Source organism: Schistocerca nitens, chromosome 8, assembly GCF_023898315.1.
Source record: "Schistocerca nitens isolate TAMUIC-IGC-003100 chromosome 8, iqSchNite1.1, whole genome shotgun sequence".
Classification (NCBI taxonomy): Eukaryota; Metazoa; Arthropoda; class Insecta; order Orthoptera; family Acrididae; genus Schistocerca; species Schistocerca nitens.
This window is the reverse complement of record NC_064621.1, coordinates 115,217,405-115,234,525: the sequence shown is the minus strand read 5'-3', so window position 1 is coordinate 115,234,525 and position 17,121 is coordinate 115,217,405. Positions and strand designations below refer to the sequence as shown.

Below are 17,121 nucleotides of genomic sequence, written 5' to 3'. Positions count from 1 at the left end.
CTTTCCAACTCTAAACCCACTACTTTATTTCTTATACACTCACCAGTTATATCCTCACACACAATTACTACTACTTTGGCACAAATATGTAAAAACAAACCTGCAGTATGGCCTTGGACATCTGCATGGCACTCTCCTACACTACTTTGTTTACGGGCCATCTAGAGAGAAAGTCTTCCTAGCCTCCCAAAACCGCGGGCTAGTTCAGGTTCATTGATGATATCTTCTCCATCCGGACACAGAGCCAACACATCCTATTCTCATTCCTCCACAACCTCCAACACCTGTTTTCTTATCAAATAATGTGTAATAACTACAACTGTACCCAAAATTTTGTACTGATTTTCAAATTATGATGTTTATTGTGGAGCAGATGACAAACATCATTATCATTAGTATTTTATTTAGATTTTATCATTCACCTGCACAATCGTGCAAGTATTAATTCTAAGCTAAGAAATGTTAACGAAAATTCACTTTCACATAAAAACATGCTTTTTGCAAGTGGAACATTATTGTTTTTGCTTCTGCAATGCCAGGTGTCATATGTCAGTGATTTTTCTACAGAAGATAATGCTAATTTTGATCGTCCATTACAACTGCCGAAGAGTGAAAACCCATTCAAAAAACACAAAAATAGCTGTCAACCTTGAGAAGAGGCAGTCAGTAATTACATAACAAACATGGATAGGTGTCTCGGGGCCCTTCCTTGGAATATTTTAAAAAAAATAGAAACCTCATTTAGACCTTTAAACACTATATTTCTGATACTTTCCGAGCCTAAATAACAAAGATCTTCCAGGGATAAAAAGAACTGTAAATGGAAAAAAATCAAGTTAAGTGGAAAACTCTATAAATCAGTTTAGTAAACATCAAGGGTGCTTTAGAAACATTTCTGTAATTTTCAAATACTGCAATATTAATACACATATATCTCACAAATTAGTAATGAAAATAAAAGTAAACATGGAAACAAAATCCACTTACATTAGTAAATGAGAGGCCTATCTTGAGTGTTTTACACAAAAATATTCACAACCCTTCCTCATCCACTGCCTCCTCTTCTTTCTGCATCTTCCAATACTTTTGTAATACAGAACAAGGATTTCCACTGGTGACTGAAGATAATTTTTTCTTAGGCGATAATCTTGTTGCATTCTTCACAGAATTTGTGAAACTATTTTTGTAACATGCTCTTCCAGAAGACAAAGGTTCATTTTACTGATCATCAAAGCACTCGAGACTGCTGTATTCATACCACATGAAAATTCAATATTGTTTTTCCTAATGACACTAAAAACTCCATCACAGGCAGTATTACAGTAATGAAAGCATAAGTTTGCTCAGTGACAGATACTTCTTAATGTGTGATGCATCACATATAGTAGATATTTTGCACCAAGCAATATCTGCTCTCTTTTTCTACTCTTCAAAAGTCGTCAGACTTCACTTTCATGTTTTCTTTCCTTCTTATTACAATCAATGTAAGAAGTAAATCCATGACTGCTGTTACTTGGAACATTTACAGATGCTTCCACCTTTTTTATTTTTTTCACTTTCACTCCTGGTGTCATTTGCACTGTTTAATTTCACATCTTCATTTGTGTCACACTTGTCTTTATGGAAACTGTAAACAGTTGCCAAAGGCACAAGAAAGTCTAATTTCCTTGACTTTTTGACAAAACAACTAAAAAATCCTTAGCCGCTAACATAATATAAACAGCTTTTCTCTTCTAATAAGATCAATAATACCACCGAATACAGATGATGTCACAAAATTACTGAAAGTTTTATTAAGTGAATAACTGTATCAGATACTGTGCTGTGTGTAACAACCAAAGAAGTTGCTCCTTGCATAAGAAAAGCGAACGTTATTATTGCACTATACCTGGTTTTCCTGATCTCTGTTGTTGAAGGTAATGTTAATTATTCTGACTTTCTTCTTGCTCTGATAAAGATGAAGAGAACTTATAATTGAGAATATTATGACTCATTAGTAAAAGTTGTATTCAAGAAAGAAAGAAATGAGTGTTCACCTCTGGTAAATAATTAAGTGAGACTTGAACGTAAATATTATTCTTTCATCATCATTCTAATTACTACAAGTAAGTTTCAGCTACACTGCATCGATTTGGAGTAGGAGAGACGCTGAGGAGATACAGCTCTTTACCAACATATTATCACATGACAAAACACATACAAGATGAGCTTAGTTTCAATGAACATTTCGATACACTATTTGAAAACCAAGAATACATGCTTATATTGTCTATAAAATATAAAGTACCTTATAAAACAATATAATGTGTATTATTAAGAATGGATAAATATATGAACTCTTGATACGGAAGTCATTTAGTTAAAAATACCGCAACAGCTTACAGGCGAATGCCTGGAACTTTGTGATGTTGTTCAGTTCCGAAGTAGTTTTATTCCTACTCTTTTAGCCTGACATGGACAGAATGAAAAATTTTGTCACTCAGCATATGCTACCTTAGTAAGCTGTGGTGACAAAATCATTCAGACAGGCTTACTACGTACACAGGAACAAAATCATTACATTCCATAAAACATTTTAGTAGCATATGATTGGTGAAATACAAACAGTACCTTTCCCAATTTTTGTATATCAAATTTTCATAACTTTTTAGTAACCTCTCATAGTTCTGCAACTAAGGTGATACACCAATAATGATTATGGACAATCTGTAAAAGGTGACAGTTCTGCACAAGCAACATTATATTAACATGATACGTATTACTAATGATGTCTCAATGATTGTCAACCCATTACAGCTATTAATTATTTATGTTTATTATTCATTTAAGTGTATATTAGAATATAAAGTATGTAATTCTAATTGGATGGGATAAATACGTAGTTAACCTGTCAATGACAGTCACAAAATGGTACTCCAATTTCATTGACAAAAATCCAATTGTATAAAAATGGATTGCTTTGTCACACCATAGGTCAATAATATACAAAAACAACTCTGTTTTTATGTAGGTCAAAATAGTTTGTCCAAAAACTTATGGTAGATTTATGTTGTGAGTTTTTCAGGTTGGTTATGTCTTGTTGAACTCTAGGAGAAAATTTGCCACCGATTTCTGGAAATCAAACAAAATTTGTTGGTAACAGTTTTTCTTGAAATTCTAAACCCATAGTGGGATGGATTTGAACACAGTAGAGAAAAAACTTGAAATTATGCTCTTAGCCACTGTAGCACCAATTCATTTCGTTTTATGCTGCATGAGCAGAGTGATAAAGTGATATCAAAACTTGAACAATCATTTTATTGGAAACTATTCTCAGTACACAAGCCAAAATGTGTGACCCACTGCTTTCATCCTTCAAGGCTTTGACAGTGTCAGAGAGTAACCTATGGAGGGTTCCCTTCTGAGCTACCAAATAATGGTTCACAATCCATCCTCACAACTTTAATTCTGTCAGTCCCTCTTCTCCTACTTTTCAAACTTCTCCACAGCAGCATGAAAATTCATTCAGGAGACAATCTCCTAGGCTGTCATTATGCCATTAAACCACATTGTCCTTTGTTCCAGGAGTACTACCGTATTTACTCGAATCTTAGCCGCACTCGAATCTAAGCCGCACCTGAAAAATGAGACTCGAAATCAAGGAAAAAAAAATTGCTCGAATCTAAGCCGCACCTGAAATTTGAGACTCGAAATTCAAGGGGGAGAGAAAAGTTTTAGGCCGCACCTCCAAATCGAAACAAAGTTGGTCAATTGTAATATGAGACACAATTAGGTCGAATGAATGACGATACAGCTACAGTAGTTTGGTTCGAATCGTAAGCTTAGCAGTTAAGCTTTACCAGGTAGCCATTGCTGTGCGTCAGGCACTCCGTCCGTATTTATACGGGTTTCCTTCATTTTTCATGTGCTTTGTCTGGTTTGAATTGATTGCTTATTTTGCTTTGATATGATAAGTGCCGTTCTCTTTGTTATAGGTGTTAAGCTGAAAATGCAGTACTGTACTGTGTCATGCATTGTTTGTCGCATTCTGATAACAAGTGTTTGCGGCCTGTCGCCGCTTGCAGCATGGCTTGCTTTTGTGCGTGCTACCGCCGCTTACAATAAAAACAAAAAGAGAGGAATCATCTCATTAGTGAAACAATGGCAAGAGACTGCTATTTGTTGTTACTTACACTGCTGCTTTCTTTGATAATGATCAACAAGAACCAAATAATAGACTGCGAATGATAGAAGATGTTCTGAACGAGAGTTTAGCGAAAATTTTTCTCCGTTTGAAAATCTTTGCAGGTGCCTCTTTAGTTCATTACATTCTGCACAGAAATTAGAGTCATCTTAGATTTAAAAATCTAGTCAATTTCTGCGCTTCCTTTCTGACTGTATCACTATTAGGCATAAGAATAATATGAATATAAACATTACATGATATGTATATTCTTCCGCGTTTGCTGTTGTCTCACTCTAGTTTCATAGTTTATTAGGCAGACAGGATTTAAATGAGATAGCAGCAAACACGAAAGAAAACATGGTAAAATGTTTATATTCATGTTATCCTTATGGTGAAGAGAATACTGCATGTGATTCACAATTCATAAAAGCTCCTATTAGTAACCATCTCTTCTCACAGGTAGGAAAAAATTCAGAACGTAGAGTTGGCCATATAGACAAACATCCCAAACAGTCTTGCCAGTCAGATATTCATAGTACATTGAAATGCTGTTACATTCGAAGATGAATATGGAATTTGTATTTACTTCGTTGGATAATGTATGAAAATGCAGTGGTCGAAACTCGGGGCGGAGAAAAAAAGCTCGTCTTCCACCTTTTTTTTTTAATTTATTTACTGACGCAGAGGTTTTGGCGCCAGTATTTATCTTCGTGCCTGCAAAGCATGCCTGTGTAGCGCTACATATATTTGACGGCAGAAGTTAGTTGTGGTGGCACCTACCAACATTTTTCAGAACTTCCGCTTACTTTGCACTCGATTCTAAGCCGCAGGCGGTTTTTTGGATCACAAAAACCGGAAAAAAAGTGCGGCTTAGATTCGAGTAAAGACGGTAGACTCGCAAGGAATTTGAGAGAATTTTTGTCCAGTTTAGAAGATAGGAGGAAAGGTACGGGAGCAAGTAAAGAAGTGATGGCAGGTTGTGAGTCATACCTGAATAGCCTACTGCTACAACACTTGCTCACTGAGAAGAATGGTTCCAGGTTTGAATCCCAGTCCAGCACACAGTTTTAACCATCCAGAACATTTCAATGTATGACCTATTGAAAGTACAGAGTGAGTTTTTACAGATCTTTCGTTAGTTAAACGTACTGGACAAAATGTGAAACTGTCAATTGTATCTTGATAGAATATAGTTTACTATTATATTTACTTGTTTTCTCAGCATCAACAATTTCAACTTGCAGAGGGGTGGGCAACTTTTAGGCAAGCTGTTAAGTTGTTTATACATTTTCGCTATTCTGAATTGCACTCACAAGATGGAACCAACATTTCTGCTTGCAGCCTAATAAATGTCACAGGATGTGTATATGCCAACTGCACTGTTGACAAATATACAATGAAACATGAGAAACTGAAATGCCACTTTTGAAAATGAAATGACTATTTTGAAATGTGTTGTACAAAAATGAAATAAGTAGGCCAAAAACACTGTGAATCAAAGTATTTATTATCTCATACACTACAAGTGCAAGTTTTATGATTTGGTCCGCTGAACCCTCAGAAAGATAAGTGAAAAGTAACTTCATCAGTAAATGAAATGGGATTTTTCAAGGATAGGGGGGAAGAGAGCTCTCTCTCTCTCTCTCTCTCTCCCTCCCTCCCTGTGTGTGTGTGTGTGTGTGTGTGTGTGTGTGTGTGTGTGTGTGTGTGTGTGTGTGTGTGTAGGGGGGGGTGGAGAGAGAGAGAGAGAGAGAGCGGGGGGGGGGGGGGGGGCGGCAGTTGGGGGCATACAGGGATAAAATATCTTACTGGTACCATGCATAATATATCCACTGGAATCAACACACATAGGAAATACTATATGTCCAGATAAACTCTAATTTCATAATACTTCAGGATCACAGACACAGTCGATTCACTAAGTTACCTCAAAAGTCAACCACTACAGACAGTGTGTCTATTACTTCACTAACTACGATGTTAGTAGAGGCTTCGTTGTGTACTTTAACATGCTCCACATGAGTCATAGATGTTTATGGATTCGGTTAAGTTTCTCTTGTTCTAAATCGCTAAATTTGAGCACTGCTGCAATAGCATTTAGCATGTGTTTCTTGGAATTGGACTCATTCGTCGTAAGAAAACAGAGAACAACATTCTTCAGATACTCCAAGTTTGCTCCTTCTCTGGACTGACAACGATTTAATCTGAAATAACACAACATATTGATGTCATTTACAATAATAATAATAATAATAATAATAATAATAGTGATAACAATGCAAACAAAAGAAATAGTCTATTAATAAACAATAAATAGTTTACAAATTAACATTCAAAATATTTATATTTACAAAATAGTTTTCCATAAAAATAATAGAAGTGAAAATACAAATGGTTTGTGGCCAAACACTACACAAATTTCTCTTCAGATATAGTACATCACATGATAAAATAAATTATCTGTTAATTATAGTATCATAAACTCAATTAACCAAGTCAAGAAAAAATAGGGGAAAGATCAATTCAGTATCAGTAACGTGCAAGGAGTGGCTAATGACAGAATATTAATTTAGTTTGCATTGCTACAATGTTTAGATATTATGAATAATCTAAGATTAATGTATTTGAAAGTTCTGAAAGGAAAACAACAGAATGAGTAAAGATAACCACAAAGCACACATTGAGATTGTAGGACAGTGTATAGGAATATAAACAAGTACTAGAAGAATGCAACGTCATTTCTGTGTTCTTCAAGTCACATAGACACACTGTTTGGCCATGATAAGCTGCCCCACATTAGGACTACTGAGAGGAAAGGAGCAATGAGAGAAGACAGCACGAACTCCTTCCCACAAAGTTGGAACCATTACTTGTATCTTGTGCTTACATAAAAGCAGAGGTAACAAATGCAGAAATATTGGCAGTGCTTGGAAACAAATCATTATATATGAACTAGTGCCAGTTTTCTCTGCTACAGGCAACCAGTAAAAAGTATTGTGGCCAAACAGTACACAAACACAATGGGTTATCACATTTTGGGGAGAGGTTATGGTGAGGTAAGTAGATGAGATAAACAAGGAAGGAAAAATGAAGAGATGGGAGGCATGAGAAAGGGCAGAAAGGAAAGAGGATAAGAATATGGCATTTGAGGTAGCTCTCCTTCGTGCAGGCAGAGGTAGAACTGATTTACCTCAAAAAGGTGTGAGAAGGCAAGGGATAGGGTAAATAGGTATTTACATTTTGCGGCGTGCAGTTGCAGCTGTAGTGGTTATAAAGCTAAGTACTGACAGAGTTATTTGTGCATTGTTACAGTTATTAAATTTAATAATTTTCAGTGGTGCTTCATGCTGTTTGTGGTAAAATAACGATTTAATAAACTTTTGGAAACTTTTCTCAGTAAAATTTTCATTCAGTGTTTTAACTTCATTTGAATTTTTGGTTTTAGCTAATAATTTTGTGAATTTTTGTTGGTACTGGTATTAGCTGTGGTGCAGCAGTAGTAATACAAATAGTTGCTTTCTTAGTAGACAGAGAATTTCGAGACTGCTACTGTTAGTTCTATAAATAGTTCTACTGGTGTAACTGAACTTTGGTAACGTAGATGTACATTTTTTTTTTTTTTTTTTTTTTTTTTTTCAGTAACTGAAAATATTACCGTGAGTGAGAAGTGTGGGCTCTGTCATAGGTTTGTGAGTAGTGGGTTACAGTGTGGGATTTGTTCAAAGTATTTTCATTGGGGGGAATGCAGGGGGGAAGCCAGTGGGCATTCTAGCAAGATCATCTCCAGGAAATGCAGAATCTGTAGTAGAAATAAGTTGATAGAGGAGCAGGAGCGTACGATCTGTGCCCTTCAGGTGCTGTTACAACGCACAAAGGAGGAACTAGATAAGTTGAGGAGGGTGAAGAGTGGTGGGGAATGGGAACTGGCAGTTGGCAAGAAGGCAGCTAGGAAGAGGAGGTATTCAGACTGTTATACTTTGCATATATGCAATAGAATTGACCAATTGTCAGAGTTGAGTGGAGAGGAGCCTCGTGTAGCCGTAGATGTAGGGAACATGCAGCAGTCCTCAGCACTCAGGAGGCCTAGGTCAGTTGCAAAGCCTAACAGAAAGAAGAAGGTTCTGCTGCAAGGTAGTTCACACGGTAAAGGTGCGGCCAGCAGTTGCAGGGGAGTGAGTACCAGGTCACCAGAATTGTGAAGCCTAGTACAGGGTTGGCTCAAGTGACTGACAGCATAGGGGAGTTGTGCAGGAATTTTACGAAGGAGGATCAGGTAGTAATAGTGGGTGGAGCAGGGAACAGTCTTGATAGGGACGGGGAATATGATGTAGGTGGTGACCTGGTAAAGATAGCTACTCAAACTGTTAGCGCTAATGTGCATTTCATGCAACTGTTTCAGCGTCATGATTAGGCTCATCTTAATGCAGCTGCAACATTGGGCTGGGGAAGGCGTTGATGGCAGAGGGCACGGGTCACATCTCGGTGGTGCTGGTTGGGTCTATCAGTAGATCGGATTTCACAAGGCATGGCCTGCACCTCAATTGGTATGGGAAGGAGAGTCTGGAAAAGCTTATAGAGGACAGTACAGTGGATGGTGGTGGTGGGACCACTCATGCAAAAATTCTTGTAGTAGTTGGTGTTAGAGCTGCACCTTTTTTAGACTGAAGACAGCTGATAGGTATACCTGCTTAAAGGAAGTCCCTCTAACTAATGGCTCACCTTCAGAGGATGTAATGTTTCCAAGAAGAGATGGAATTAGAATATTTCATGAAAATATAAGAGGTATTAGAGAAAGTTAGTGAACTGCTTACAGATGTTGACACTGAAATTATTGGTATATCACAGCACCACTTAAATAATTTGACAATTCAGAGGCTTCCTTTACCAGGATACAGATTAGCTGCCTGTTTTTCAAGGAGTACCTTGCAGGGTGGGGGGAGTGGCTATGAATGTAAAAAACAGTATTCCATTTGAGTCCATAGACTTATCACGGCACTGCGCTGAACAGATATTTGAATGTTGTGCAGGGGCAGTTGAATTTAATAAAACTAGACTTCTAATTGTTGTTTCTTATAGGTCCCCTAACTCTGACTTCAGAGCATTTCTGTTCAAGCTAGAGAGGATTCTTGATTCACTTTGTAGGAAGTACCAAAAATTAGTTATATGTGGTGACTTCAATATAAATTTGGTACATGATGGTGCAAGAAAAAGGATGTTGGCGTATCTCATAAATGCTTATGATCCGATGTAGACAGTGTTTTTTCTAACTAGGGTGCAGGGCAACAGTAGCACAGCCACAGACAATATTTTTATTCATTCTTCATTACTAGATGGGCATTCTGTTAATAAAAGGGTGAATGGCCTTTCAGACCATGATGCACAAATTTTAACACTAAAAGGCTTTAGTACTGAAATGTCACATTTAATTAAAAACTATGTAGGAAAGTTAATCCAACAGCAATAGAGAGTTTTTTAAATCTCATCAAGGAACAAGAGTGGCAGGATGTTCATAATGCCGATAACATAGATGATAAATATAATGCTTTCCTTAACACATTTCTCATGCCCTTTGAGAGTTGTTTTCCATTAGAACGTTCTAAACATGGTACTAGCAGAGATAGGCAGCCCGGGTGGCTGACTAGTGGGATAACCACTGAAAATGCTGTATTCTCTTTTGTCTACGAGGTACTGGATGGGTTAAATAAAAGGTTTCGAATGCTAGGCATGTTTTTTCATTTAACTAAGGCATTTGATTATGTTGATCACAAAATATTGCTCCAGAAGTTGGACCATTATGGAATATGGGGAGTAGCTCACAATTGGTTCACTTCTTACTTTAGCAACAAACAGCAAAAGGTCATTATTCGCAATGTTGAGAATGGTTGTGATGTGGGGTCTGAGTGGGGTACAGTCAAGTGGGGGGGGAGGGGGGGGGCAGGGATCAGTGTTGGGGCCACTCCTGTTTCTTATTTATATAAATGCTATGCCCTCTAGTATTACGGATAACTCTAAAATATTTCTGTTTGCTTGGTAGTAGAGGATGTTGTGTGCAACACTGGTTCGGTTTCAAATAGTGCAGTTCATGACCCAAGTTCATGGCTTGTAGAAAATAAACTAACGCTAAATCACAGTAAGACTCAGTTTTTACAGTTTCTAACACACAATTTCACAAAACATGACATTTTAATTTCACAGAATGGGCATATGATTAGTGAAACTGAACAGTTCAAATTTCTAGGTGCTCACATAGTAAGCTGTCATGGAAAGCCCACGTTAAGGGTCTTGTTCAAAGACTTAATGCTGCAATTTTTACTATTCGAACGGTATCTGAAGTGAGTGATTGTTCGACATGAAAACTAGCCTACTTTGCTTATTTTCATTCGCTTACGTTGTATGATATTATATTTTGGGGTAACTCTTCCCATTCTAAAAGGATATTTTTGGCTCAGAAACTGACAGTTCGGGCAATAAGTGGTGTAAGTTCACGAACCTCTTGTTGACCCCGGTTCACGAGTCTGGGTATTTTGACATCAGCCTTTCAATGTGGGCCTCAGAGGGGTAGCATATCCATGCCAGACTGTGTTAATGTATACAGTGTGTGTACAATTTCATATGGATACAAGCCATATCGAAGGGATGGACACAGAAATGACAATTTAGATGAGAATATTTTGTAAGCTGGTTGCATAGGGGAATATCACTTCAAGGGAGAAGGAAAGGATTTTGAGAAAATGAATTCTTTCCGAGCACAATGAAAGGCAAATCACAGCCATAGAAAACTAGATATGCTTCTTTGGAGCCTTGGAAGTACTGGAGGATACGATTTGGGTTATCTGTGCACCATGTCTAGACATGGTACTGGCTGTTTAGGCCTTGGCAAGCTCTTCGGCACATTGGGAGGAGGACTGCTCATTAGTGTCGATGTGCCTTCTGCAAGTGGAAAGATTACAAGGGTGAAACTTTTTGGTGTGGAAGAGATGGCATTTGTCAAAACAGAACATTACTGGAAGTTGTTAGGAATAATAAGTCCTCACAGGGTTATTAAAAAAGTGAAAGTTGCCTTGCAGGAAAGCAGCTTGTCTGCACAAAAGCAGCTTGTCGGGACGACGACGACCAGGTGTAACACACAGGAGACAAGATGTTACACTGCAGAGGAATAAGTACAAAGTACCTAGTCTTGGGTCAAGATCAAGAAGATATCATCAACAAAGTTGAAACAAGAAAGGAGTTTACAATTTTAAGGGAGGTATCCTCTTCATGGCCCTCAAAGGTTTGGTGTGCACATGTCCATAATTGTGTTGTACATCTGTTTGTATGTCTTTCTTTCACAGTAACTCAATGTATCGTCTTTATGGTGAGTAGTAGTCTATCTTTTTCATATTGTTGATATTACTTTCAAAGAAGACATAGATAGTTGTGTGTGAAGATGCAGTGTGTCATCTATAAGAGGAATAACACAGTATGTGAGATTTTAAATGACATCATAATCACTGTTGAATGTAGCAGCTATTTAACTCACAATAGCAGTTTCAGCCTTTGTGTAATTTTCAAGTGGTACTGCAAAAGCTAAAAGAATACAAAAACAAGGCACAGAACATATATATATTGAACTGTTGAAATATATCATGTAGACAGCATTACATTACTAAAGTGGTGAAAATAATAAATCACTTACATTTTGCTTCAGCACATGCCCGACTTTAAAATCCTCCTTCAAGTGTACATGTTATTGTTGAAAGTGAGCCTTTTCACTGTGGAAATACATATCAGATGAGTGTGCAGCTCTGTACATCATGGAATGATGTAAATTACATGAAATTATTTCACGTAATTTACACCATTTCACGATGTACAGAGCTTCACACTTATTTGATGTTACTGTATTTCTACCTTGAAAAGCCTTACTTTTGACAATGACATGTATACTTGACCCAGGATTTTGAAGGCTGACGTGTGCTGAAGGAAAATGTAAGTGACATTATTTTCACCATTTTTATAATGCACTGCTGTCTACATGACATATTTCAGCAGTTCTCATTTTTGTATTCTTTTAGCTTTTGCAGCACGACATGAATATGACTCAAAGGCACGAAATTGCAAATGTGAAATAAATAACTTCTGCAGTCAATAGCAAATATGACATCCTTTAAAAATTCTACATGACTGTGAACCCTGACCATGAGAAGTACACAGAGAAGTGTTGTTAGCAGTGACAAGCTGCTGTAAATATCAGGACATAATGGAAGAAGCGGTTGGTGTCTGTGATACAGCACGTTAGGCTGCAAGCAGTTTTCAGAGGCATTTGTTTGTTATGATGGAAATCTTCACAGTGGGAACATCTAAGACACTAAGTCAGTGAATTTTAAAAAGCACACACTGGGATGAGGTGTAATGGGTAACGAAAAAACAGACAGATTCAGAAAAAGAGGGTCTGTGATGGCCTGTCTAGGGATCTGAGCAAAACACCACCAAACACAATCTTTCATCTTAGCTCAGCCACAGGGGAGTGCAATTAGGTAGGTTTTGTGTGTGTGTTTGTGTTTGTGTGTGTGTGTGTGTGTGTGTGTGTGTGTGTGTGTGTGTGTGTGCTGAAAAAGAATGCAAGTTTTTGGGCTGACCTACAATAGTCAGGTCTTATTTACACTGATCTTTTTTTAAAAAAAAGAAGGAGGAGGAGGGGGAAGATGAAGTCCAGAAGACATGATGGTTGGATATACATGTGCCTGTGTGCATACACAGTCATCGGATTTGTAACTGATTAGACTTGCAATTCTCTGTAACAGGTAAATCACCCATCAGAGTGCATTAGTGTTGCTTGTGACAATGGCCTGATGCTGGACTGCATGAGAACATGCAGGCAGGTATACCCGTCGTCAGAGTTTTGGTTGACCTCACATCTGATTGCCACAAGGGAGGACTACCATATTATACATAAAGCACATCAAAAACTACTTCACATCTCCACCTGCCATCCAAGAGTAAGTAATGGATAACCTGCAACATTCTGTGTCATCCCACAATGCTAGTCGGAGATTAGCAGTAGCCAGACAGGGAATTGCCACAATGCAAACAGCTGCGTTTGGAGTGGTGCCGTGACCGGGAAGGATGAACAACTGACAATTGGTGTCACATTGTGTTCAGCAATGAATCTTAATTCTGCATGACCTCTGATGACCATTACTGGTGATTATGGTAGCAACATGGGGAGGATACAAATCTTCCAGTGTTTCGGAGAGGCTTGTTAAGGATCAGTTAGCAAACTGTGGTCCAGCTTGCCTCAGGAGAGGATCCAATGGCTTTATGACACCCATCTTAACTGAATCAGGGCATGCATCCAGATCCGAGGTGGTGCAGTGACATACTGCTAAATGGGCTCCTACTGTCAAGTTCTTTGTAAATCTGATTCGATTTTGTAAAGGCTGACATAACGTCACACAACCCATCAGCCCATGACATACAATTTCATTTCCTCCTCCCCTTCTGAATGTTTCACTTTTGGTCATGCAATGTACGTGCTGCTCCACTATTCAATGACTTCATCAATGTGATATTATCTTTACTCATTCCACTGTAACCCACCCAGAGATTAGGTAAGAAAGGCTCCCGGAATCTTTATTCAAAGGAGAGAGAGCAGGACAGTACAAATGAATTACGTAAGTCAACAAACATTAACCTTAACACAAAACTCTACTGTTAGTGCATTGTTACCTACTGACCTGTCAATTTCCTCCTGTAGGCTCTGCACCTCATCTGCATGTTTTTCACGATCAGTGGCAGAGAGTCTCCTGAGTTCACGGAGTGCCGCTTCCAACTGATGGCGTTCCCTCCGCAGTGATGAAATCTCCACGTCACGCCGAGCCAATTCGTGGGCATAGTGTAGTACATGTGGGCTGTCACTGGTGTTCCCCAAATTTGCCAGTATGGTTTCTGCATCCTGGACCTTAAAATTAATCCCAAATATTGGAAATCAATGAATCTGATATCGGCACTCAAACTTAACAGCTAGTGCTTTGCTTCCTTAAGAAATGAAATGTAAGAACAACTCCAACAGCACACACCAAAAATGTTACGTGCGGTTTCCAGAAAAGCTTTCGGATCATTATGTATGCCCCATGTATACACAAAGACAGAGTGTATTGAAACACAATTGTTGTTAATTAACTATGATTTAACTTTGTGGGAGACTATGATACACTGATTAGATAAAGAATGTCACACTGTCACATTGTATTTATGACTCGCTTTAGATTATGTGATCCAAATAGACAAAATGTTGTGAAAGAATTGACTCAGCCAAATATATTGTTTGGGCTGTAAATTTTGAGTTTCACACTCAGATGATCGTATTTTATGGAGTCATAAGCTTGACCATGTATGTCAAAAATTATATCCACTCTATATGTATTAAAGATATTATCTCCACACCTTAATTCCAAAAAATGGACAGTGTATTTTGGATTACCATATCCTTTCTCGTCTTTCTCATCTCTGTGAGGCACAACTTACCGATTTAATATGAAAAGGGATTTTGTACTGCCAAAGAAATCCTCGAGGATCGTAGTGAAACTTCAATCAGGAACATCTAGAAAAACCTATTTACTCGTTATTTATGGTGTGTCTGTTCTATAAACCACTATGTTTGTGAAAGACAACACTCAAGTTACAAATAGGAACATGTAAATTCACAACCCTGATATGAAGCTTAAAATTATTTCCATACGAACAACAGAACATTGGCTTTGACAGCAAAAAGCCTGTAGGTAAAAGAAACTGTTTTTCATAATTTCTATTAGCCACAAATGCCTATATAACTTGTAACTAACAAATGATAATATAAGCAACAATCTTGTCCTAAGCAGTAAGAGTAGTACTAAATTGCATGTAAAACCAATTCCTCACAATCGAATGAATTACCACCCTATTGCATGCACCAAATAAATGTTGAAAGGAATTCAAAATCTTCTTTGTAGGCATGAATAATGCCATAATTTTATTTTGAAGCCGCTGCCTATGCAAGTAAAATTACATTTGACAAAGTACAAAATAAATTTGAAATTTAAAGGTCCAGTTAACATTCAGCATATGTATCTCTTTCTCAGCCTTTTTTTTCCCCCCACTGTGGTGTCACCGCCAGACACCACACTTGCTAGGTGGTAGCTTTAAATCGGCTGCAGTCCATTAGTACATGTCGGACCCGTGTGTCGCCACTGTCAGTAATTGCAGACCGAGCGCCGCCACACGGCAGGTCTAGAGAGACTTACTAGCACTCGCCCCACTTGTACAGCCGACGTTGCTAGGAAAGGTTCACTGAGAATTACGCTCTCATTTGCCGAGACGATAGTTAGCATAGCCTTCAGCTAAGTCAATTGCTACGACCTAGCAAGTCGCCATTTCTCCTTTGCTATGTATCTAATGAAGCATACCTCACGCCAGCCTGCGTGAGCTTATAGCGTGCATTTCGGCTTCCTCAAACAACACGGTGTTGGCACTTCTGCCGACACTTCACCCACATATTATTTTATACTTAGTTACATCATTCAATTGGCAGTAATTATTTCAAAGGTGTTGTTTTCACTTCCATAATCTTTCCAGAACTTCTACATCAATAGGACACTTTCTTTTTTATTTTACTGTTGTGTAATTCCTCCTATTTGTTCACTACAGGTACAACCCTTCATTGTTCAAAAAGTTTCATCACATTTGACCCTACTCTTTCTCTTTTATTTACTCTCTGCCTATGAATCATTACTGTACAACAACTCTTGTGATAGTTCTTATCTATTGAATATTAGTGAAATATTGAATACTGTAGGTTACCCTCAATTTTTGTAGTCACAAGTGATCATCCACAAACAACATAATATTTACACAGTTTGTTCTCATGCTAATTTTATTTGAAGCTTAAATTCTTGCTTCCACTGTTGTGCAGTATCAATACCTATACACATGGACATCCACAGAAATTTATCCAAAAAGGGGACAAGACTCTAAAATTGCAATGATTATATAACTGATTCAACATATTTGGACAAAACTCATGCATCTAAACAGATTGATAGTTAATGATTAATGGAAAATCTCATGTAAAGATGTGAAACAAATACTAACAAAGAGATAGAGGGGCTGGCCAGTACTTAGCTCTGAGCTGAGGTACCGTATTTACTCGAATGTAAGCCGCACTTTTTTTTTTTTTCAGTTTTTGAAATCCAAAAAACCGCCTGCGGCTTAGAATCGAGTGCAAAGTAGGCGGAAGTTCTGAAAAATGTTGGTAGGGGGCCGCCACAACTAACTTCTGCCGTCGAATATATGTAGCGCTACACAGGCATGCTTTGCAGGCACAAAGATAAATACTGGCACCAAAACCTGTGTGTTAGTAAATAAATTAAAAAAAAAGGTGGAAGTCGAGCTTTTTCCTCCGCTCCGAGTTTCGACCACTGCATTTTCATACATTATCCAACGAAGTAAATACAAATTCCATATTGTTCATCTTCGAATGTAGCAGCATTTCAATGTACTACGAATATCTGACTGGCAAGACTGTTTGGGATGTTTGTCAATATGGCCAACTCTACGTTCTGAATTTTTTCCTACCTGTGAGAAGAGATGGTTACTAATAGGAACTTTTATGAATTGTGAATCACATGCAGTATTCTCTTCACCATAAGAATAATACGAATATAAACGTTTTGCCATGTATTCTTTCGTATTTGCTGCTATCTCATTTAAATCCTGTCTGCCTAATAAACTACGAAACTAGAGTGAGACAACAGCAAATGCGGAAGAATATACATATCATGTCATGTTTATATTCGTATTATTCTTATGCCTAATAGTGATACAGTCAGAAATGAAGAACGGCAATTGACTAGATTTTTAAATCTAAGATGACTCTAATTTCTGTGCAGAATGTAATGTACTAAAGAGGCGCCTGCAAAGATTTTTAAACGGAGAAAAAT

General features: G+C 37.8%; 1 protein-coding gene across 2 annotated transcripts in view; it reads right to left on the bottom strand.

Annotated features, from left to right (window-relative positions):
* Positions 1–6,020: 6,020 nt before the first annotated feature.
* LOC126198752 (GRIP and coiled-coil domain-containing protein 1) overlaps positions 6,021–17,121 on the bottom strand; it is a 139,761-nt gene continuing 128,660 nt past the window's right edge. For both annotated transcript variants that reach the window (XM_049935307.1, XM_049935306.1), the window contains 2 exons: positions 13,882–14,105; positions 6,021–6,369 (listed from right to left, as the gene is read on the bottom strand). In XM_049935307.1, coding sequence (XP_049791264.1) covers positions 6,189–6,369; positions 13,882–14,105 — 405 coding nt within the window. In that variant the 3' untranslated portion in view covers positions 6,021–6,188. The remainder of the gene's footprint in view (positions 6,370–13,881; positions 14,106–17,121) is intronic.